At 33.4% G+C, this 26,356-nt stretch overlaps 3 protein-coding genes across 4 annotated transcripts in view; 2 read left to right on the top strand and 1 right to left on the bottom strand.

The window, feature by feature from the left end:
- Positions 1-26,356, top strand: part of LOC106066212 (polynucleotide 5'-hydroxyl-kinase NOL9-like) — a 329,067-nt gene that overhangs the window by 35,305 nt on the left and 267,406 nt on the right. The window lies entirely within an intron of this gene.
- Positions 1,207-24,401, bottom strand: LOC106066761 (protein tyrosine phosphatase domain-containing protein 1-like). Its single transcript, XM_056027012.1, has 16 exons — positions 24,316-24,401; positions 22,204-22,257; positions 21,696-21,792; positions 20,452-20,617; positions 19,440-19,520; positions 18,769-18,884; positions 17,729-17,750; positions 17,089-17,195; positions 16,728-16,815; positions 12,175-12,264; positions 11,232-11,331; positions 10,636-11,011; positions 9,981-10,108; positions 8,737-8,838; positions 7,557-7,640; positions 1,207-6,210 (listed from the first exon to the last, which is right to left on the bottom strand). Exons 3-16 carry the CDS (start codon positions 21,775-21,777, stop codon positions 5,923-5,925), a joined length of 1,830 nt encoding a protein of 609 aa, XP_055882987.1. The 5' UTR covers positions 21,778-21,792; positions 22,204-22,257; positions 24,316-24,401; the 3' UTR covers positions 1,207-5,922.
- LOC106061915 (protein Wnt-5b-like) overlaps positions 24,487-26,356 on the top strand; it is a 221,903-nt gene continuing 220,033 nt past the window's right edge. Inside the window, exon 1 of one of the 2 annotated variants that reach the window (XM_056027018.1) lies at positions 24,487-24,596. The gene's annotated coding sequence lies outside the window, so the exon portion shown is untranslated. The remainder of the gene's footprint in view (positions 24,597-26,356) is intronic. The other variant, XM_056027019.1, reaches the window with a different exon arrangement.

Here is a 26,356-nt window from a genome sequence, read left to right as displayed (position 1 = left end):
TTTTCGTTAATTACTAGTTTCAACTTAAAACAAAAAAAAAAACAAAAACCCAAACACTTTGATAGAATGCAAGGGAGGTAAATGTTAGCTATTGTAAACACGGCATATGGATGAGTGGCTAAACCAAGGACCACCTCAATTTATCTAAGGATTTTATGGAGTTCACATCTGGGTGGGCTTCTCGGACGTAGTTCGGAGCAGTGGTTTTTTTAGCCAGCCTTTCCTCGCAGCACGTTGTGGGGAGGGGAAGTCAAGGGGGGTACAGCAAACACGAAGGCCCAGAACCAGTGGCGTAGAAAGCATGGCGCGAAAGAATTCATTGCACCCTGGACCCACCGATACCTTACTGCGCCACTGGCCTAGAGATATGAGGGAAAATGTGAGGGACATTGAAAAAAAAAATGCAGCTGATTAAATGGAATGTTGTGGTGTGGTAAGCGCTTTGGACTGTCGTTTTGATGGTCCCTGGATCGAACCTTGACCGCCTACATCCTCCACCAGCCTGTGGCAGGTTTAGGCTAGTGTATAATAATTATCCATTCTGAAGGAACATCCAAAGCATGTAAATCAAACAAAACTATTCCCAAATGTAACTCCATCAATTTCCATCGACATGTTTTCGTCCACATCACATTTTTAAAAAAAACTTAAAAATATGTACAACGAGAACAAAATGATGTGTATGCCTTTACTGCCCCATGACATATAGATTTAGATTCTCTGTTAGATTTAGTCCCTTTTATACGTTTTGGCTTAAAAGTTTGAAACTAACAATAGCTAGGAAAGATATCTTCTATTTGTGTAAGCCATTTGTTGGCACAGTGGTTAATGCACTGGCTTGAACCCCCCGAGTACGAGTTCAAGTTGTACAATGATTTTTTTAATACAAATTTATAAATGTACAAAGCTTCTCACTGTAGCCTTGACTGTAGCCTTCACCCAGATATACGCTTTTTTTCTTCAAACTAATTGATACAATTACACATAGAATAACCTTTATTTAAAAAAAATGTATTTTGTAGATTTTTCTTGTTTTTAATGACATTCCTGCGTGAGTCACGTGACCTACACTCTAATAAGATATTCAATAGAACAAACGTTCTTTTATTTGTGTTACTATTTTTTTAAATTGGTTTCAAGTTCCAAATAGGCCTACATTTGTAGTTCATGAGACTCTTCAGAGAAATTTTTAATTTCTTGTTCATTACTGATATAAAGTCAGTGGTATAACTATCAGTGTGGTATGGGTTAGAATTTAAAATCCAAAATCTACAACTCTGTGGTATTCATCTAAAATATTTCACAGCCAGCAAGAAACTTCTTAACCCTTCTTTACATAGAGTTAGAGTGAAACATGTTTGGTAGCCACTTTAACAAACAATCTATTCAACAATGAATTAAATTATCAGGGGATATAATATTTCAGTCTATGGGTTAGAAGTTATATTAATTGAAGTAAAACAGATATAAAATGTCATAATTATTATAATCATTAAAAAAAAAACAACACCTCAACATCATGAGAATTATAAAACAATAGAAATCATCTCAAAAACTCAACAGAACATTCTTTAGTCGTTAGTCTGCAAAAAACACTTTTTTAGTTCACATCAAATTGTTTTTTTTTTTTGCACAAACAATTTAAAAATGTGGAGATACAAGTAAACTAAAAGAGTATATCATCACTAATCCTAAACCAATGAAACATTTCAACTCCTGATTTGTGTAATTATGTAAGTCTACTTGATCAAAACAATATATCATACATCTAAAAAAAAAAAAAGATTTAACAACGTATAATTCTTAAAATTTTGTTTTTCTCACAGTAAGAAGTGAGACTTTCTGTCACCATTGGCCATGTAACATCACATACAAGCTTAGACTAAAAGTGACAAGTCCAATAACAGCAATAGTCCACAAGATACAGATCTATAACCTGGTGTGAAATTCACATTTTATTCTATATATGTTGAAGAGAAAATGTGTTTTTTTTATCTATCGGATGAATCGAAGACAAAAATAAACACAGCAAATTTGAAAAAAAGGGAAATAATTCTTAATGTTGAAAAAGAAGTTAATTTATTTCTATAATTGTCTCCCTTGGTTGTATAGTCTTCAAAAATAAATGAAGTTATTTGATAAGATATAAAAAAAATCTTATCTTATCTTATCACATATAATTGTACGAACACCAAGCCAGTGAACTCAATCTTGTGTGATACACATTGTCAGGTCCAGAAAATTATACAAATATTTCACTACAGAAAAATATTAATACACAGCAAACACAATAACAACAGTACCATGCAATACTTAACAGTTCTTAATTTGAAAAAAAAACAAGGCTATAGCTCATGATACAAACACACAAGTAACAGTTCTTGATAAAAAATCCATTCAATATTATCTCAAAATATTGTCACATGACAAACAAATCTGATAAAAATCTGCAAGAATGATAATTCAAAGAGCAGATTGAACAAAAGCTTTTATTTAAAACTAGAATATTTTTCTTTGAAGGAAGGTACGACCTTATTTCATTTATTTCCTACTACAAAATTGCAAGAAAGACTAAAAGTGATGGTTTCCTTGTGCTCTACTACTGTTTTGCAGTATGATTCTTTTGTGATCCATAGATCCCTCTAAATCTTAGCTTATTGTTGTCGATAGCTAGGTTCTAAAATCTAAAATAAAAAATCCCTGGCACACCAGACCAATGTGACCTCATTTGGTACTTCTTAATAATATACAAATATGCACTAAAAAGACATTCAAAAATAATGTACATATGCATGTAGAACATGTAAAGAGAAAATATAGTTCCCCTTTCAAACCTTTTGATCTATATGGCAGATGATGTAAAGCTAATCTATTGCTCTGGCCCATGGTTAACAAGGGTGTCATGTGGCCAACACAACGACCAACCACCTTTACTTTTCCCAAACTAATGTCAGGTACCGATTAGAGCTTGGTGGACTCAAGGAGCTTCCTAAGGATCACATTATTAAAAATCCAGTCTTCACCAGGATTCAAACCCTGGAACCCTGATTGGAAAGCCAAGTGCTTCACCACTCAGCCTCTTCACCTCCAGAACATGTGAAACAAAAAGTTCAAATTTCAACTTTAATTTATGTGACCAATTAAGTGATATGGCAATAACATAAAATGTGACAAATAAATAATAAATACTGATTACTGTTTCAAAGCTCATTTGATTTCTCAATGTATAACAAAGTAAAAGCCAACATGTAGAAAAATGTAATAGTTGTTTCTTTGGAGGGAATGTTTGTCATGATTAGATAAGATTTATTCAATTCTAGAAACTGGTTGGTACAAACTAATTTTACTTGTTTCCTTCTGCAACATTGCAAGAAAGTCACACAGCGATGGTTACCTGGTACTCTTAATAGCTGAAGTATCTAAAGAGAGTTAGTCCCGCAATGATTAATTGCTAAGCTTTTCAATATTGCTATGCAAGAAGTTAAAAGTCTAGCTGTTAAAGAATCTAATTGTTATATCCCAATTTACATGTAAAATATACTATATTAAATAATCAATTTTTTTTACAACCAACTTTGTTTGGTCCTACAGATTATGTCCCATTATTATAATAACAATATTTTATTAAACTGATCAATACAATCAGGACACACTATAAAAGGTAAAACTATTACTACAGCATCACATTAAATATATCACAGGATGGGTTGGGGGGGGGGGATATTTTGAATCAAATAAATTTTTTTTTATTAAAATAAAAACAATTTTAAGTATTAAAATATCTATATGAAAACATTTTCAAAATAAATGCACACATAACTGGACAGTACTTAACAGAATCAAAGTAGAAAATAGTTGAAGAAAAATATGTAACACAATTGTTATCAGATTTCAATCTTATTGTACAGTTAGCTAAACATTTAGGAATGTGAAAAGGTTAATTGTTTTGTATTACTTCGTACGTAAGTTAGAAAAGAAATTATTTATTATAGCATATTGTTCATGCAATAAAATGATCAGTGTCTTCTGGTTAATATCTGAATGAAGGTTTCCATGCTGCTTTTAGGCATTCAACAAAGACAACTAAGCTTGAATTGATATCTAGAATGAAGTGCCCCTAGTTAGGTAGTGTTATGGCACAATTATGAATTAGTTATTTGCTTCATAGAAAGGGAAAGTTTTGATAATGATATGCCTAGTAGAAACTAGACTAGGATTTGAGAAAGAATAGCAAAATGTAAACAGAATACGACTTCAGAGAGGAGGAAGCTTTTATGGACATAGAGATTTAGCTTGACAACATTCGATGGTTCCTTTCATTAATATTAAACTTCTTATTTGACATTCGCTATCAGCATTGACTAGCTTATATTGTGGGCCTTTGTTATTTAATTTTGTTGAGTGCTACCTCCATTTGACTTATATGCATAAGACACAACGCGGAAGTGCCTAACAGTAGAAAGAGGCTTATGCCAGTCAGCTAAACATCTGACTTCCATTGGATAGAGGTAGAATATGAGACAGACTGGAATAAGTTATAAAAACATTCTATTTAATAGCAAAAATAAACATAAGACAATTTGTGATGTGTGTAGCTCTTCAATTCAGAGATACAAGAAATGATGCAACAATAAACTTGTGACAATATGTGATGTGTGTAGCTCTTCAGTTCAGAGAAACAAGGAATGATGCAATTAATAGTAGGAATGTCTTTACTAATAATATCATCACAGAAATATGTTGTGAAAGAAAAGGTAATTTGTCTCCCTTGTTTTGGTGAACATTTAATCTGTGGCTATATATTTATAGACACAAAAATCACACCATAAAATCTAATCAATAGTTACTTGAGACAGTTATTTAAAGAAAAAACAAAACATTATAGCTTCATAGATATAAAATACAAGTTTCTCTCTAACAGTTTTTTTTCTACATTTAAATATATATTTTTTTTTAACAAGAACAGACAAGCCTAAACAACTGCTTGTAAATATAGAACAGACAAGCCTAAACAACCTGTAAATATATTTACAGCGAAAACACAAAAAAAAAACAAAAAAACTGACAGCCCAAGTGACATCAATAAATAAGACAACTTGATGCTGTAGTGGCAGAATGACCACATCTTGGGTGCTCAAACAAACTACTAAGCCAATGGGATGTACTTCTATTGAGATTTAAAAAAAAAACAACAACAGCTAGATATGCTAATTCTAAGCTACAATAGCCGTAACCTTGGATGTAAAAATACAACAAAAATACTATGGTGTATGCCAATTGAGGAATGTGGGCTATATCAGTTAATAGAAATAGCCAAAACGTTGATGACAAACTAATTATTTCTTATAAATCCAATGAATAAAAATAAATTAAACTTTTTGGAAAGTAGACTTAGTTAAAAAAAATTATTGACTAAGTCTTCAAGTGTCAAGCACAAAATACTTACATAATAGTATAACTTATTCGAAAAATATTTAAATGATACAAGTGCACAAACAAGTTCAAGGACCAAAGGGACATAATTGAAATGCTAGCAACAGGAACTGAGCTTGCAAAAATGTAACTTGCTCTGATAACTTTATGAAAAACATTGCCAAGTGGAAGAGTATTTTGTTCAATACAAAACAATATTTAATATCATTTTGTCAAAATATATTAAGAAACATTGTTTTCCATAGATAAAACAACATATATTTTTGATTTCGTTTAAGCTTTATAGATAAAAAAAAAACAACTTTTGGTTTGGAGCTTGCTAAGTGAAATTAATAACACATACTATCTCTATTAAGTAATAATTTTAAATGTCTATCATATCAAACGATTGGCTGTCAGTCAAATAACAATTTCTTATATCAGCTTAGGAAACGGTGTTTAAACATTTAAATAACAAATCTTCCAACTGGTAACAATCTCTGAACCCAGTCAAACTTTTCTTTTACTATGACCTTTTTGTACATCTTTGGAATGTAACAGATCCTGGAAAAAGTGAAACAACTGATATGCATCTTCAGATCTCAAGGAGTCTGTAATGACATTAAGGCTGGCAGCAGAGGCTGAACTAGAAGGAGTTCTACTACGTGGACAGACATTGAACCTTTTCTGGCAGAGATGAGCCAGAATGAGTTCCAGAAGTTTTTCATGTAGATCCTGGTCACCTGGGTCCAGTTTACTAATCACAAGAGTAATATAATTCAGGAAATGGCTGGTGCTCTGTTGGAATAAAGAGAAATAAAAAATGTAAATGTCACGACTAGCTTAATATTGAAATACATAAAGTTCAAAGAATTTCCAAGACCTGCTCAACTTTGAAATTTCCAAACCAAGTCTATTTAATTTAAATATTGAAATGTCAATTTTAAATTAAGTTTCAATTCTTATATGATGTAAGTGCGTGTAAGTCACAAGATTTAGAATCACTGCTGTGTGACAAATCACATCTACCAGCATGTCAATATGTCTCTGACAATACTTATAAATGAACAGTGAAAATATTACACAACATTTATCTTCTAATAGTTAGCCTCCTTCAGTTGCAGAGTGACTATGGTTTATCTCATTCAAATGAGAAGAAAGCCTAGGCATTAACTATGGTCGGAATGATTTCGCCCACACACCATTTGCCACCTCTCCACACTGTTGATGTGGCCAAAAGAACCACAGGTATCTAATACAGCTTGGGATCTGTGGGTGTCACAGGTTCTACTACAGTGTAGCAGTGCTGCTGTCTTAGGGTCTTGATTTTTTCTCAGGGTTAACACCCAAAGTAGTTTTCATTTTTGGATACAGCCCCAAGGCAGCAGATGTTTGGATTCATAGTTTTCCTTCTTTTAGGTGGGTAGCAAACCAAGGTTCCACCAGATACAATTTCTAGATCACACATGAAGGCCAGAGGTTGGACTGTTTGACAGACGCTGTTTGAGAGGTATGCCACTGGAAGCATTCTATACGTAGTGAACAGCTTAACTCTTTCTCTCCATAATTATTTACCACATTCTGGTGGAATCAACGTTGATATTGTCAGTTAGGAGAGAAAGAGTTAAATACCATATCACTTCTTGCAGTAACAGCCCTACAAAACCATTATCTTCTAAACAATATAGTGTAGATGTGTAATATCATCTATACAACATTTAGTTCATGGCTCAACAATAATGGTCCAAATTTTGTCTTTTTTGTCCTTATTTCGATCTGATAATGTTACAATTTATTCACAATATTAATTCTTTATTTAAAAAGTAGTACAATGTATATTGCTTATATTTGTATGAAGCACACAATTTTATTTTCTAGGCCAACGCTGAAGTCTCAGCTAATTGACGTTTGGAGTGTAGCTGGAGTCCAATCAAGTTATATAAGAGAGTGACCATTACTGTTGATAAGTTTCAGTAACCTAATTGACCTAATTGACCTAAATGGTAAAAGAGACTGGACAATAAAAATCAAGCATTGAAGATATGACTGTTAAGTTAATAAAAAGAAATATGCTTGATGTCTAAACATTAATGGGCTCAGATTGTAGTCTGAATGTAAAGGTTACATGTAGACTTTTTACTTACTGTTTCTAGATTGATTAATGCCTTTGCTGGTGTATTACTGTTCTCTAATATCAAAGAAATATCTTGAGATCTTAGAATTGGTTCCTGAAAAAGGAATAAAAAAAAAACAAACAACCACATTAAAACAGTTTTTCCATATCTCATTTATAGTTGAATTTTTTGGTTGAACTTTTTTGTCAAGAGATAGGTTTCCATTTCTGGGTGAATGCTTGGGTCCTCAAAAGTGAGATCATAAATTTCCCCACAAACAAATGAGCTCAAACCTACCAGAAACAATAGGAAGAAAACATTAAAAGGAAAGGCTGTGACACATGACAAGTGTAGTGTAGGGAGAATCAATAAGCAATTGTAAACAATTGAAAATCCCTATATATATATATATATATATATAAGGCTTGTCTTCGAGTCCAAAGATTAATGAGGAATGCAGTATATCTCATGGCTACTAGCCCCAGCTGTGACCTACATATTTTGCCACATTCAGGGCAAGCATAACCATTGTCCGCCAGTGGTCAATTAAGATTTTCTTTTCACTGTCTGCGTCTTCCTCGACAGGGGATTTTCTTTAGGTAATGCCTATTGTTACTAGCAACCAACTACAACTGTTCCTCTCAGAACTGGATACAATAGAATGTTCTGTAAGCTGAAAATTGGGACTAAAGACTTGTTAAATTTACCCTTCTGGAATGTCACCAGAGAATGCTAACCACGTCTTTCTTAAAAAAACATTCTAAATTGAGTGTCTCGAACAAGACACTGGCACCTGGCCCCAAAACTCCCTAAAGAATACTCTATGGAGAGCTGTCTAATCTGGAAACTATTGCACAGTTTATCTCATGTACTGGTCAAGTCATATATAATAATATATAAACATAATAATAAGAGTAAAGAAAAAGAAATCTACCAGGATGTCTGCCTCTTCTGTCCTTCATCTGTTAACCCTTAAAGTGCTGAACTGTTTTACAATGAGTGCATACACAATTCTGATGTTTAGAGGCTAAACTACCACACGTGCTTTAAGGGTTAAACATTTATTCAATACCCAATTATAAGATCAATATATTATGGTCCAAGTGTAATTGTTACACTTCTTGACCCAGTGCTCTACTTTTCATCTCAGTTATTATTGTTAAATGAAAACTATACAGTTCTAGTGACCACTGTTACAAGACATACTTACATTTAACTGATCAATCCAGTCTATCATTACCATAAATATGACCAGTGGAGAGTCTTCTCTAGCCAAATCTTGCCAGGCTGTGTCAGACTTGTTTAACAGTTCCTGGTGAAAAAGTTCAGATTATCTGATTTTTTTTGTTTGTTTCATAACTTATAGATAGAATAATTTCAGAGTCTAAACATTGTATTTATTTTAACTTCCCAGTAACATTCATAAGACTCATTATGAAAGACTTTGCTAATTATCTCATAAGAACAAGTTAACAAACACAATCGACCTCATTCTCCAATCGTAAACAAACAATATTGAGCCACATGCTTCTCTATCTCTTCTATGCGACTTAATTTGAATCAACAATAAATATTGTGTAAAAGTTTTTTCCTATTATTTTATCAATGGTTATCTCGTGACCATTTTTTTTTTGTGAAAGAGGTCCATTTGAACATAAATTATTGCCTTATCCCACGGTTGGTAAAATTAAAGTTTTAAACTTCTTTAACTTATCTTTATAATTGTTTCAAGACAGAATTCAATTAATTTTCAAATAAACTTCCAGTATCGTTCATGAATCTGAAGTATAATGGCCATTTGAAACACGTTTCTGTAATCAAAGTAACAGAATGTTTTAAGCCTATCTAACATAACCAGTCTTAAGTAGCTACAGAATGGCCTCCAGGTCGTGTGGTATGCGGGCTACACTGTTGTTCAGTTGTCTCAATGGTCCCAGGTTTGTGTCCTGCCTGCTACCATACCTATAGTCCTGGGTACAATTTGGTTTAGGATGTCAATTATCTTCAACTCTGAAAGAACTTCAGACATGTACAACTTTTTACAAAGATTTTTACAAGTGTAAGTTCACTAAACAGTTCAAACAACACATCAAAATTAAGAAAACTCTCATAAAGACCTCAATAAATAAACCTACAACTTGTCAAAACATAGATGTTTTGTATGTGACTAGCAGTGTCTTACTTCAATGTTTTGTATGTGACTAGCAGTGTCTTACTTCAATGTTTTGTATGTGACTAGCAGTGTCTTACTTCAATGTTTTGTATGTGACTAGCAGTGTCTTACTTCAATGTTTTGTATGTGACTAGCAGTGTCTTACTTCAATGTTTTGTATGTGACTAGCAGTGTCTTACTTCAATGTTTTATATGTGACTAGCAGTGTCTTACTTCAATGTTTTGTATGTGACTAGCAGTGTCTTACGTCAATGTTTTGTATGTGACTAGCAGTGTCTTACTTTAATGTTCCTGATTTTCTCCTCCTCTACTGACAGTTCCCCATAAACAATAGAATGACACAGCTCATTCACTGAATATATTGGTCTACTGCTCAGACTGCCATTCAGTGAATCTCCACTGGATAAATCTGGAAATACCAAAGCAGGTACTAAATCAACGTTTCGAGTGACAAATATACTCTCTATATAAAAGCCAACGTGAAGCCCTATAAAGTACTGAATTCTTCCTTATTTTTAAGAATGAAAGACAATGCTTTCTAAGGATTTGTATTATTATGTGTTAATTACTGACAGGTAAAGTTCCTCCTTTCAGACATTGTGATCTATGGGGCATATCTATTTCTGTGGCCCATGGTTAATGAGGAATTAATGTGGCCTGCACAATGATCAACCACCTCTACTTTTCCCCAACTAATATCAGATATCAATTAGAGCTGGGTGAACTCTAGAGACCCTACTGATCCTGAAATTAAAAATCCCATTCTTCACCAGGATTTGAACCTAGGACTTCACAGTTTGGAAGCCAAGTGCTTTACTACACAGCCAACTTACCTCCAATTACTGATAGCATATGCTATTATTTATTAATTTTTAACATGTTATTATTTAAAGGTCAAGACCACTAAAATGCTATTTAATTCCAGTCAATGTTTACCATCCTCTGTGCCAGTGCTACATTCATCCTTAGCTTCTTCTTCTTCTATTTCATAGGCATCTTCATTTCCTTTGACTTGTTGTTCTGCTATCTCTTTCAGTCTTCCATCTTTGTTCAATCCATTCTTCAATCTCTCTAGATGTAGATCATGACTGCTGTCTGGTGACTGCAACTCACAGAGATTTGCAGAGTCGTCAAAGTTTAACGAACTGGCCAGACTGTCTGGTTCTGATGGTAAGATGTCCTGGTCAGTAAGGTTACCAATGCGTGTTTCTAAATCTGAAGGTGCAGGGTCATGGACTGCATTGCGAAGGGAAGATAAAGATCCTCCTCTACCACATAACTCCAGCAAGCGTTCACAGCAGACATAGACTACCTGTTGATATTTGTGTAGAATAGATGTCAATTTAAGACATAACAGAAAATAGTTACTTTCAAGCTAGCAGCATCATGAAATACGTATTGGACTTCATCAATAAATTCTATTTTTTTTTATAAATTTTACTTAAAATTAAAATTTGAAATATTGTACCCACTAAAAATGTAACAGAGGTGTGTTTATATATTTTTGTCAAACTTCAAGCAATATATTCTACCTTAGGAATGTGCTTCAACTTTCTGGCCTCGTAGCCATGTAAAAGTTGTCTTTGTCGTATTAAAAATGTTCTAAAGGGAACAGGATTGGCTTCTGGTACCCTGGAGAACAGATGAACATTTATCGTAAGTCAACATGTAGAGTAATAGTCATGATAACATGGGAGGTAAATCAAACTAGAAATATGTTTAATCTTAGTTAAAACTAATACATCTATCATTTTAAATTCAAAATGTTTTGAATACAAGTTATATAATTGTTTATGAATTTTATAATTCTACAATTTCAACCCCCTTTAGCTCATTTCAATAAGCTTGTATGGCTAACACCCATTTTTTAAAAACTGTTATGAGGAACAGAATTGAATCAGACATGTCCTGTTATATACTAGGCAAGAAAGTTCGTAGACCAGCTGGATCGTATAAAAGAGGCTATCAGAGAAACAATGACATGTGACCAAAAACAATTTAGCTTAAATTTGATATACATCTACATCATTGTTAACAAGCAAGTTCTAAGATGTTTAAAAAAAACATGAAGACATAGAAACAGAATATTTCAAGAATATTTCAAGTTTGTATTAAACATTAGCTATCTAGCTATCTAGCAAAGAAACTTTATATTCTTCTTGAGAGGATCAAAACTCTATTACATGGCTTGTTATCAATAATATCAGTTCTCTAAGAACCTATTGTACGAAAGGCAAGATAAGTTACTTTTACTATTTCACTGTATAGGGATAGTTAAAAAACATCTTTAAAAAGAATTAACATTTCTTAAGAGTTCTAGCTTTAAATAAAAAAAAAAACAACTCTATAAAAAATTGTATATTATTAAAATCACCTATAAACATCTGGCAAAATTACAGAAAAACAACAGTAGCATTATGTATCTACGTTTTGACATCAAGAGGTGTAAGAGAAAAGAAGAAAAACTAAACTTACAGTGAAGCAAATATAACAAAGAAAACTTGTAGGAATTGTTCAAACTTGTAGCAATGTTTCATTTGTTGTTTTGTTTGGATTGAGCCAGCCCTGTGTAGATGAGAATGAGCTAAAATAAAAGTCTGTCTAGTGCATTGCTAGATCTGTTAACATAATTTTATTTACAGTAGAATCTACAAGTCAACTATAAAACATTAATAGGAATCATTTTGCAAACTTTAAACTCCTTTCTATTTCCTGTCTGTAAGATTAAATTTGAAAAAATAAAAGTTGAACAAATGATTACATCTAGCTTTTTTACTCAAAATGTGCTTTTTACACTGGATATGTATGTAAGGACAATCTGTACCAACAGAAATGGTTTCTAAGGAACACAATTTTTACATTGGATAAATTGTACACTTATACAAGATGTTTGATACTGTTGAATGGCCAAACATTAGAAGAAGTTGACTCATTTAAATACTAAGGGTCAAACATAACAAGAGATGGAGGATCAATAAAAGAGATGAGAACCAGTTTAAGTTTGGCATCCCTTCCCATGACCAAACTGGATTTCAGGAAGAGTAACATCAGCTTCCCAGTCAAATTAAAACTGTGTTATTTGCTAGTGTTCTCTATACTCCTATGTGCTTGTGAAAGCTGGACACTAAACGCTGAGGCTGAAAAAAGAATCCAAGCCTTTGAGAGTAAATGCTGCAGAAAATTTGCTGATACCAGGGGAAAAAGACTAATTTACAGTCATGATAAAGTAGAAATATGACTGTGTTACGTTTTCATATTGGATGAGACTCTTTAGACATGTAAACGACAAATCACAGTTTATAAATACTTTAATCTTTATTAACACTGAAAACACTTTCTTGTTCATAGTCCTCCAATTCGGTTCTTTTTTCTTTCAACACGCAATCGCACCATTTCACATTCACACTAAGATGCGCACGTAACACCCCCCCTGTTTAACAAGTTCGATGCACATCGAACGTCCAAAATACAAATCACTGAATATATTATCAGACTATTCCAAGTTAAAACAAATCGGTAACATATAAAACCATAATGTAATAATTACACAAAATCAAACACAATGTCATGTTAATACCAATACAATTCCAACATGGAATAACAATTATATTCATCACACTAATAACTGTTATTATGAGCAATTGAAACCACTTCTGTTAACATATATCTATAAGTAATCACATTTCTATTAATACAACTCCCCACTCATAATTTTATGCCTGTACAAACACCATCATTCCAGTCGCAATCACATAGTTAACAAACAAGGTCTATCTTGCTCCATGTATATTGTAGCCTCAACAACATGACCCAGTTTATAACTAACAACACACCTCATAGGCTACCATAGATTTAATCCAATGCTATTTACGTCTTAGTATCCTCAGGCCTATATAATACTTCCAGTCTTGACGTTTCTTTTTATGTATTTCTACCACATCATTTCGATAATTTTCTTACAAATGTAATTTTAATAGAATAATTATAATCCAACAGAACCACACATAATTAAATACATTGTGCAACATCTACGTATCTACTTTCCAGTATTTATACTCTTTTACATTTCCTATGTAGCCTTTACAAACTTCTATAATATAGTATCCTTAACCTATATGTATATGTAACAACAATATTTACTTCATTACACATATATTTATTCATTGTAGAATAGAACAATAATGAGTGTCCATCAGTCCTACCTTTTCTAATCATATCTATATAATTCTAACATTATTGACATGCCATCCTTTCCGCTTCCCTCCTTTGCAATGATGTCCCATTGTGATCCCACTACCGAATGATCTAGTTGTACTGTTTTCTAGGCTGCTAATATCCCTCTCTTTTCTCGTATACGCCTCTCCACTATTGTACCTTGATTCCTTAATTCTAATTAACTGTTGACACTGTCTTCTAATATGCCCCCTTCTCCCACAATTAAAGCATAAGATGTATGGACTTGTACGTCTATATGTGGGTTTAAATCGCTTTCCCTGTACCACTGATTGCCTTACTTTACTTTGATTTGGACCCATTCCTATTGCATTGCTTTCTACCTTATCTGTTAATTCTTTCTTCTCGTGCTCTCTGTTACCCATGTCATCTGATGTATGAGCTCTTATGTCTTCTTCCACATCCCCATTTCTACCTCGCGTAAACTTTATCCCATAATATTTCTTCCAATTCTCAATCTCCCTTACTGAACATATTTTCACCCCATGAATATTCCCAATAATTAAATCTATCTCACCGTGATCTACAACACAAGCTTCCACTGTCCCCTTAAAATACGGTGTGTCTATACTAACTTTAGCAATCGGTAATTGAACAATATTCCCATTAAACATAACACACTTCCTAGATTCGCCTGTATATTCATGGTCTTCCACTAAATCCTTATTCACTCCAATAATAGTGCTCCCTGTATCCCTGATGGTCTTGGCTGCCTTGTTCCCTACGAATGTCTGAAAAATCTCCAATGTTCCAGTATCAGATGACAATGATAAGCCTTGCTCTATTCTACCTTTCTCCCAGTCCTTTCTTTCCTGTCTGTTTCCTTGATATCTTCCGTTGCGGCTATCATTTTGTCTTTCATATGTACCACTTCTATACTGTCTATCCTGTGTCTCCCTTGTTCTGTGAGAGTTATTCTGTGTCTCACATGTTCTGTTAAAGGCAACTATTTCTTCTATATCACTGCCTCTAGATAATTTCTTCTCGGGATGAGCCACTTTATAAGCCCTTATCAGTCTTACTATGTCTTCTATGGATTTCGGTTTCCTCTCCAACAGAAATATTTTTAATTCCTCCTGACACTCGTACATCACTTTGTCCAGCATGAGAAATGTCTTAAGACTGTCAAAGGTTTTTTCTACCTCAGCAGTTTCTATCCAGTTATCGAAATGGCTGCTCATTTTGTCCAGGAAGGTCTGCGGGTCATCCTCTGGTTCTATCTCACAATTAACAAACTGTTGGCGATAGAAAGCTTCTGTTTTCCCGAAAGTTCGAAGTAGTTGTTCTTTCACAATGCTGTAGTTACCCTGGTTCATACATATTTTTGAGGGCACCTCCGCTGTAAATGATCTCGACAATAAGAATGTCCATTTGTCTTCAGGGTACTCCAATTCTCTCATTTCTATTTCGAACTTCTTCAAAAAAATGTCTATGTCCATTTTGTCTTCGTTGAATATCAAACCTTTATATTTTGCCAGTTTATTCCCTGTAGAGTCACTCTTTCTTTTATCATTCTCTTTTCCTTGGTCTGTTTTTAACTTTTTCTCTGCTGTCTCTTTTTCAAACGCTAATCTTTCTCTTTCAATGGCGACTAATTCGTTTTTCTTCTCCTTTTCAATGGCTATCTTTTCTCTTTCTCTTTTGTCCTCCTTGTCTAATCTTTACTTTTCTTTTTCTCTTTCTCTTTTGTCCTCCATGTCTAATCTCTCCTTTTCTTTTTCTCTTTCCATCGCTAATCTCTCCTTTTCTTTTTCTCTTTCCATCGCTAATCTCTCCTTTTCTTTTTCTCTTTCCATCGCTAATCTCTCCCTCTCCATCAACCTTTCTTGTACGTACTTTCTTAGTTCTGCCCCTTCCAGCTCCAACAACCTTCCCTCTTCTTTCAACGCTGCTACCTCAGCCTTGTCCGCCATTTTCTATTAATATTAATCAAATTGAATAGTATCCTGTCACTAGATCTAGACTATATAATATATCTCTACTGTCTGTTGACAGGAGATCAACTGTGTATAAAGGACTACGTAGGTTTTACCTTTGCGTTGGGCGCCACTTGTTACGTTTTCATATTGGATGAGACTCTTTAGACATGTAAACGACAAATCACAGTTTATAAATACTTTAATCTTTATTAACACTAAAAACACTTTCTTGTTCATAGTCCTCCATTTCGGTTCTTTTTTCTTTCAACACGCAATCGCACCATTTCACATTCACACTAAGATGCGCACGTAACAGACTGCAACTACAGACTCCTCTAGACAAATGAGTTCATCTAAGATTGTTAATCAAAACACACTATCAAATTAATGTCCTTTTAATTGTCTCTGTTAGCGAGGCGCGGTGGCTGAGCGGTAAAGCGCTTGGCTTCCAAACCGGAGACCGGGGTTCAAATCCTGGTGAAGACGGGAATTTTTAATTTCGGATCTTCGGGCGCCTCTGAGTCCACCAAGCTCTAATGGGTACCTGACATAAGTTTGGGAAAAGTAAAGGCGGTTGATCGTTGTGCTGGCCACATGACACCCTCGTTAACTATAGGCCACAGAAACAGATGACCTTTACATCATCTGCCCTATAGACCACAAGGTCTGAAAGGGGAACTTTATTTAATTAATATAATTAATTGTCTCTGTTACTAACACTTGTCAGAGAGTTTGTTATGTTTCAAACTCAGGGAAAACGAAAAACAGTAATGAATCTTTTCTCCCACAGTTCATAAAGGAAAACCAAAGTTCTCGTGTAAGATAATAAATGTAGTTAGCGTTTGCTGTCTGTCAAGGGATTAGTCTACGCTTTACCTCCTAGATCTCACATATTGAACAGCTTTAGGTGCAGATATTCTATTGTTGTAGATAAGATAACAAGCTATGATAAGGCCAGTACGACCTGCAAAATAAGGAGAACATTGGAACATAATGAATACAAAATGAAAGGAGAATCTTTTGGCCAAGATCAATAAATGTATTGAGATAGATCAAATGTATAATGCAAAAGATGTAAAAAAGACATTCTCAGATTGCTTTGACAGATTACAAATAATGAAAGAATAGATTTAAACAAAAGACTGCACACATAAAATGTTATAATTATCTAATAAAATAAGCATTTCAAATGACACATAACACTAACAATGAGACCATACAGTACACAGTGACTGACCTAGACCAGCATGGCAGTGTACAGCCACTTTACCCGAAGAAACAGCAAACTGCATGACCTTGACTATATCTAATAATTTACTCATACTGGCCACACCATAGTCTTCCCTAAACAAAGCAACAAAAGATTAGGGGACATTAACACAGTAATGCAGTGTTTTTCAAAATCTTTTAAACAAAGTAATTAGTACTGAAAAAAAAAATAGGATGGCTGCATTGTCATATCGTAGCACTCTGAATTTTAGTTACAAAAGTTACAGGTTCGAATACTGACCTCAGGTTTAGTCTAAGACATAATAATCTTCTGAAAGAACATCCCTAATGTAAAACTAACCAAAAGAAAAAAAAATATATAATACTCTTTTTGTTCCTGAGAGATAATATCTATACCTTACACTAATACTTTATTTTATCTTGTCTTAAAAGAAAAGATAATTATTTACTATGAATATCTAAAAAGTTTATTAAAATATTTTTATTTTTTTTTGTAATTTGAAATCCACTTATGATATACATTTTGTATTCTTTGAGAGAGCAAAGAACTATCTTTGTATTTTTGTTTCTAGCTTGTGAGATTAACTATCCTTATTTACAGAAAGTGATCTATTTATAATTCACTCAATGTTAAATGTTTTACTTACATTGCAAAATTGTAGAAGAAAACTGAAAGAAGAAGATAAATATAATAGTTACAACTTTTTACAATGACCAATTAGTATAAGAACTATTATTGACTGAGCAACATAAGCAGTAGAAAGCTTTTTTTTTTTTAACCAGAATGTGAAATTTTTTTTTTGAGTCTTTACACTAAAAGAACTTGTAAGGTATAATAGTGTTTAAATTAATTAATGTCAAAAGCCAATACACCAATACCAGACATTTGCACTGTAAACACATCTTAATCTTTAAAATGAGTTACAGTATGATTTTAAACCTAGTCCTTAAGTGAACTGGATGCAGAACATTTAAAAGTTCTGTTTGTTAATGAGTGAAAAAGAATAGAATCACAACAAATTGATGATGGATAATGCTTTAAAATAGCTACATGGTGTCTTAAGTGCACGAAATGCATTTAATTAAAATTAGCTTTGGCATAATTAGTTTGACAAACAATGAAACAGATTTATTCATTACAACAATATCTTTACAAAGATATAGCAATCATCATCATCATCATCATCATCATCATCATCATCAAACTCCATTAGAGTGAGGGCTTGAGAGGCTCAAATCCTCTCTTGCAAAAGCCCTGGACAGAAACCCTACTCTCGCCAATTCTCTAGCGCTAACTCTTTAAAAAAATGTCTTTGTTTAATTTCAAATCAACCAATAGATTTGCAACATCACAATCACGTCTTGGGTAAAACCTGAGGTGCTGTCAAGGGTTTAGATTTGTGGGGTAATTCCTGAGGCTCAGTCAAGGGTTTATATTTCTTTTAAATGTGAAATGTACAAATAATTCTATAATGGCATCTGTGACACAAGTCTTAGCATGCTTGATCATTTTAAACTACTTATTCTTGGGTTTTCAAAGATGTACTCTGAATATACAAACATTAATACTATCAGAGCTTGAAGTTTCAATATAAAATGATAGTGACTATTGTTTATACACAAAAAGTTAGAACTTTCTTTTGAGAACTGCACAACAAAATATTATTTAAAATACAGTGCTACTCACTTCCATTTTCCATTAAAATTTGTGGATTGTATGCAAATCCAGTGGAGTCGTTGCCATGGCCACAGTAAGCATGCTCTCCTGGTTGTTGTAGGTTAATGACAGTTTTAATGTTCAATCTGTCAATAGTTTGAGGAATTGTCAATTTTAAATGAAAGTTGCAAGAACGTAATTTAACTGAAATAAGAAAATTATTACATCCTACATACCCATGTTCCGGAAGCTAAAAATCTGGACTAGTTAAATCTGCCATTGTGGAGTGCCACCAGAGAATGCTGACCAAGCAGGCCTACCTTAAAAACTACATTCTTTATCAAGAGGACCAAAAAAGACACTGGACCCAAAACACACATATAGAAAGATAAATATAGAGAGAGCTGCCTGATTTGGAAACCACTGTGCAGTTCACCTCATATAGTGGTTTAGTCATCTGAACGCGTTAATATAAAAATTGAGAACAAAAAAAAAAAGAAGAACAAGTCTACTATAAGATCATGTAGAAACTGGTAAAAATATTTAAGTTGGATGGTATCAGGCATGGTCCTAACTCAGGATCAGTGTAACCACAGTTTGAAGAGCATAGGACAAGTCCATGCAGCCATTCTGGCAAGCTCAAAGGTTGATTCATATAATAAATTGAATGTTCACCTAACTGTGCTTCATAAACTGCTTACTTCTCAAATTGCTGTATAATGCCAAATTTCTCAATCTGTTCATTAGACAGTCTTGCCATTGCTAGAATGTTGTGGGTCACCCTGTTCAGATAAAGGAAAAGTAAATACATTGGCCTACAATTTTATTTTATTATGGCAGATTACTTAAGATTTATTGAAATATAATAAATCTATTTTTGTTATTTCAGCTGAAGAGATCCAAATAAACAAGATATGAAATTGAGGTTTCTGGTCATTTCATTCCCAATTACATAGTTCATTTTCATCATTGTGTAATGATGCTTTCAAGGCTTTGACTTAAGTACTTATTTCATCTAATATACTGTTTATACTGCTTGTTGATATTCTTGACATGTTCTTATAGTGTTCCTCCTCCCTTTAGTATTCTGTAGAGAAACCTAACCATATGTGTACATAAATAGTAAAAGGCTAGATAAATTGTTAAGCTGAGTATGTTTACAGATATATTGCTTCTATTTCATCTTTGTAAAATGGTTTACATGTTACAGATGTTCTTTCAGATTCACTTACACTGACTTGGATGATACGGAACAAAAATAGGCAGATGGTGTTTTATTATATTTAAAGTAATTCAATGTGGATAATAGCTTAGAAAAAAAACACATAAAAATGAATTTTAGTGACTTGTACTATTTTCATGGTGGCATGGTGGCTGAACAGTAAAGTGTTTGGCTTCTGAGCCAGGGGTTCCAGGTTCAAATCCTGGTGAAGATTGGGGATTTTTAATTTCAGGATCTTTGGGCGCCTCTATATAAGTCCATCTAGCTCTAATGGGTACCTGACATTAGTTGGGGAAAGTAAAGGTAGTTGGTCGTTGTGCTGGCCACATGACACCCTCGTTAACAGTGGGCCACATACACACATAATCTTTACATCATCTGCCCTATAGAATGCAAGATCTGAAAGGGGAACTTTACTTTACTATTATACTTTTTTCATAAAAAAAATCTATCAAAAAAGGAAAAAAGGATGACTTTTTAACATTAATTACCATTCAGAATATAAGCCTTTAATAACCATCTGATCTTCTGTCCAATGGGTAGAGCTGCAGTATTTGCAAGACTTGCCACCACAAAACATTTTACAAAGACTTTCACTGGGAAACATTTTCCTTGCTTTCTCCCCGAGTGCACTGTAGTGAGCTTGTGGAACTTTTTCTACATTGAAGAAATACATCAATACACAATGTTCACTTTGATGAACCATATCAAAAACAGATTATCATTTCATTATTTAATCTATTACTATTTTTATAACTAGGTTTACTAAGTTCCTCTTCTTTTGTTGTGCATCCTCCATGGTACTCTGATCCAATCTTTTTTTTTTTGTGGATCTGTGGAGGTGATGGCCAGAATATTTGGAAGAAAATTTCTTACATTTTTTTTTTTAAATGTTGCCTGAGTCTGAATTCAAATTCAAGCCCTCAGAATGGAATATTGACTTGCTAGCCTCTGAGCTCTCCAAGTATTTTTAAAAATACCCTTTTGTTAGTTTAAAAATTGTAGAAAAAACTAATTTTATACACAAGGCTTATCTCCCTTTAACTAGTTGGTTATTTTTACATTGATTCATCTGTTGTTATCGACAATGGAAAATTGTGCAAAGATTCAACTTGATCTGAGAATGGGAAGTAGGAGAAATAATGTCTACAACAGTGGTCTTCAACGGGGGAGGTATCGCCCCCTGGAGGGCGTTTTCGAGATTTTGGGGGGCGCTGAAGACCACTGGTCAACAAGATTTCATCCAGACATACACCCTAGAGTGAGTTGCTATAAGTTTTGTAATAAAAGCAGAAGTCTTTTAAAGGGTGTTATGATGGCTTCATGATAGTTAATGTTTTTAGATGACAGTAAACAAGATAATTAGAAACAAAAATTTTAATTGAGTTTTTTTTTATGAGAGAAAAAAAAAGTGTTTATTCATTTTAGTAACTGCTTTGTGCAGTGGCATAGTGAGCGAAATGTGTGCCCGGGACAAGGTACTTTATTGGCGTGCCCCCCGCCCTTTTTTCCATGAACATCACATAGAAAGATAGGCTTATAAATAAAAATATAATAATATAATAAAAATAACCTTAGAATATATTACCTAACTAAAATATCTACAATAATATTTTTTAGGGGCCTCTCTACATGTGGTGCCCCCCCCCCCCCTCGAAGGTGGCACCTGTGTCATCCCCCTTACACTATGCCTCTGCTCTAGTTTGAAATTGTTGATGTTTATAGTTTACTTTACCTCTGTTTTTTATTTTGATTCCTTCTCCCCATTTCAGTTCCTCCATACCAGGATACACATGTTCATCAGGGTCAGGATTCATTTCTAAAAATTGTGACTAACACAAAACAAGAAAATAAAAAAAATCATTTTATTTAATACACAAAACTTATTCAGGTTAAAAGCAAAATGAATAAAAATATTTGAAAATAATTTTTAATTAAAAGCAATATGATGTATTGATTCATTAATTCATTAATTAAATCTATTCAATTCAAAAAATAAATTACTCATTACAAGTTACATTCCTCGTCCCATATGCTAGGACAAATTTGTACAAATACTCCTTCTTCCCTAGTGCTATTAGAGCATGGAATGGGTTGCCTGAGCTAGCCAGGAAAACCAGTGACTTGGCTGAATTTAAGTCATTGGTTAATATGCATGACTAAATGCATGACGCGCAGGACGTAATCATCTTCTTTTTTGAAGTAACGTCTGTATTATATAAGAAATCTGATTTTATATTCACCAGCAAGTACTTATTCTCCCTGATTATCCTCACACACTCTTGCGTTGAGTCAACCTAAAGAAGAAGAAATTAAAGAAAAATTTTTTTTAATGTAATTAATCTGTATAAAAGACTATATAAAATACTCTATTTTTAACAAGATGAAACCAGAGCTGACTGGTTGTGCGGTATGTGCACTGGACTGTTGTTTTGTCATCTCAATGGTGCAGCTTAGGGTTCATGTATTTCCATCCCTTGTCTTCCTGCAGGATGTAGATTATCTCAAAACATTTAAATTTACAAACATTTGACAAGAGCTTTAAATTACACTCACCCAAAGACCATTAAGAAATTAAAATATTAACAGTGACTTTGTAAATCTAATATGATATAAACCTTATTTTATATAAAAGAAATATCTAATAAATAGATTATTATTATAGCTTTTATATAGCGCTATACTTTCATGCTTATAGCATGCTCAGAGCGCTTTTTGGTCAAATCTCATTTGTGGACCAATGGGGGTGGGGTGGGGGGGGGTGTATCTAGGAGTTGGTTTTCCGTGCTGCCTTTAGGCGCTCAGTAAACACAACTCTGCCCGAGTCGAGTGTCGAACCTCGAGCCCCCTTCTAGGTAGCCAAGCCAAGCCAAGTTCAAGCGCACTTGGCCTCTCGACCATGCTTCCTAGATCCTAGATGTCATTTAAATTATAGTTTACTTATGTTTTCAATAAACACTTACATGCTGCTATATAGGCTATATGAAATCCTTTGTATAAGTGCTACTTCTCAAGAGCCAATATAAGAGAATGGAATGGGTTGCCTGAATCGGCCTGAGTTTGAACAAGTAAGCCAGTAAGCCAATAATGGTTTACCAATTTATAATATATTAAATATTAAAATAAAATGGTTAATCGTTGAACTTTATAGATATCTACACACTGAATTAGCAGTATTATGCCGTCAATAGCAAATCAGTCTTTAATCTTTACATATACTATATAGAGTCTAGATCTAGATTTATTCTAGATGTAGACAGCTCGGTCATTGAAACTTAAATCTAGACCTAGAGTTTATAGATCTATCTTATCTTATCTTATATGATACAGACGTTACTTCAAAAAAGAAGATGATTACTTCCTAGGCGCATGCATTTAGTCGTGCATATTAACCAATGACGTAAACTCTGCCAAGTCACTGGTTTTCCTGGCTAGTTCAGGCAAGCCATTCCATGCTCTAATAGCACTAGGGAAGAAGGAGCTTTTGTACAAATCTAGTTCTAGATATATTGATTTAGATCTTTAGATCAAGATGTTCTAGCTAGTAAATAGTGAATTCAACCTTTAGACTAACTTTAGAGCTAGATCTAGTAGATCTAGATTTTCTATATCTAGTTACAATCTAGTAGATCTAGTCCTTGTTAAACTTTAAACTTATTTTTTGTTAAATTTTAAAACTTTAAACTTATTTAACTTATTAATAATCTAGACTGACTTAAAGATCTATTCCTAGTTTATAAATCTTAGATCTAGATCTAGATCCATGTAGTATGATATAATGATATAGATCTACTAGTCTAGTCTAGATCTAGATCTAGAATAGATGATGATGATGATGTAATTCACTAGATCTAGATCTAATTGTAATTAATCTAATCTGACTAAATCTTGAGTAACATCTATCAATCTTCTTTTCTAGTCCAGATTTCCAGATATAGATATCTAGATCTAGACATAATAATTAATATGATATACTCTTAACTCTTCAACGGTATGCCCTCTTCAACTTATATTTATTATAATTTAATATTACTCTACGGTACAACTGACTACGACACTTATTGACACTACATACATCAGTACCATCTACAATTAGTAACAATAACTGTTAGATGATCTAGATCTAGATTCTAGAATCAGAGGCTATAGTCACTATAGTCCAGACTCTAGAAATAGAATCTTAATCTAGAATAGACAATAAGACTAAGTCGACTAACTAAGTTAAGTAGTATAAGTATAAGACATCTATACTAGTTACTAGTCTAGATCTAACCCAATCGAGCACAATATAGGCACTATGGATGCATTTAGTTAAAATCATTTTAAAACATAACATTAAAATATTATAGGCCTACCACATATTTAAGTCCCGATTGAATTATGGGCCCAATAGTATATATTTTACGCTCTTAGTCTTATGTTCTCCGCCATAATTGTTGCTACAAACAAAATGCCAATGAGCTTCAAAGGAGATAACTCTAGTTTATTTTTTACGTTCAAAGCACATGCAGTTACTCTCTCTTATAGTCTGCTCCATCAAACCCTTTCCTAATATTATGACGATTCAGCAGATCACTGATGATGGCATCATGATGCACGATGAATTCAATAAAGAACTGTAATACAAAATTTAAAGGTAGATTTAAATTACAGATCTTTACAACATTAAGCTTTAGGAATAGATGCATGAATCTAGAATACTAGATTTAGATAATCATAATCATACTATAGTCTAGATTTGGCTTTCAATTCAAGCATTTCTGATTTCGTCGGTCGAGTCCAAGTCAGGTATTTCTAGTTGGTTCTAAGACCCAAGAAAGAATTTCAGGGATAACTCACAATTTAATGACCAACACTAAGGTTCATAGATATTGTATGCTCAGTTGGAACTAGATCTAGACAGAAAAGGATGTTGGCATTATTACAGCGGTTCTCAACCTGTTTGGCTCGGCGACCCCTTTTAACAGTTCTCCATTATGCGGCGACCCCCCCCCCTCCCATCCCCAACCGTAAAATTATTTTCGTTCATAAGCATAAAAAAATCGTAATTCAAATGTAAATCTATAATGTGTATCACAAAAGTTATATGTTTAATCACGAAACATACATAATTATAAATGTATAATCTTGAAATCTATTGATGATTGTAATTAAATTAGCCTACAAATAGGCCTATATCCAATTGCATCTTTGACTTATATCTACCTATCTCTCATTCACCATATTCATGTTGCAGACTTCTGTGGCGATTTGAAAAGCGCGGTGAAACAATAGTTCATTACGTCTCCACAAGTTTGTTGTGGCAGTCTGGTCTTGTTTCTGATTCACCAGTTCAGGAATTCTCGGGACAGTCTTTGCAAGATCACATCGAATGTCATCTTCTGATTGTGTTTTTCTTGATGACTAACAGACTGGAAAGCTCGTTCCACAAAAATATATAATTGAAATTTGAAAATGGATTTTGAAAAAGCAATTTAGACAAATTCATATATAACGGCAAACACTAAAACCAAACTTGTGTAACTGACATAGAGAAGAAATCATTTTTCGCTGAATCACTATTGAGTAAAAAATACAGTTTATGTGATATCTCCGTAACATCTTCAACTATGACTTTGAATAAATTTCTGGCATGTTCAAACGTGATGTTAAGTAGATATGTGATGATAGTTTGTCCGCAAGTAGCCTATTTGCAAATGATCTTTGAAATAAATTATAATTGTATCTGTTTGTCAGGTTCAATGTCGTTTTCCTCATAGAGAGCAGAGAAGATTGGCAAACGTTGAAATTCAGACCAACATGCTCGAAAACTTGGAGCATCAGCTTTGCAGACGACACTAATATTTTCCCACTAATATTTTCCCAAAAGATTTTTAAAATGAAAAAACTTTCTCTTATACATCAGTGCTGATGTAGTCGTTTCAACAGTTTGGCGAAAGTGAAACTTGTGTTTAAAATCGCCATCGTTTATCTACCTAATCTTACGTCAACAATTCTTGGTATCCTTGTCAGCGACGTTTAATTGCTATCAAAATGACGTTAAGTTTAGGGTTTTATAGATAAGACTTATAAAACTTCTTTACAAACGACGCACTGAGTTTCTGAATTCGTGCTTCAACTATTGGAGTAAAATCATACCCTAAAAATTAAAAAAAAAATTGTTTGTTGACGTTCTTTTGAACGAGATCCATGTTGAAATGAAATATTTATAAACAAAATAGCTTTTCAATTACGTTAGGACGTCCCAGATAATTCCGAAATGGCGTTACATTACGTTATGCGTTAATTTGCATTAATTTAAACTGTTAAAAGTATTTAGGCTGCGACAATACCATTTGTTGAAGTCATTCTAATTGATTTGTCTGCATTATTTATGACAATTATAAAATTGTAACA

The sequence above is a fragment of the Biomphalaria glabrata genome, chromosome 4 (assembly GCF_947242115.1).
Source record: "Biomphalaria glabrata chromosome 4, xgBioGlab47.1, whole genome shotgun sequence".
Lineage (NCBI taxonomy): Eukaryota > Metazoa > Mollusca > Gastropoda > Planorbidae > Biomphalaria > Biomphalaria glabrata.
Note: the sequence above shows the minus strand (reverse complement) of the source record. Positions and strands in the feature narration are given on the sequence as shown.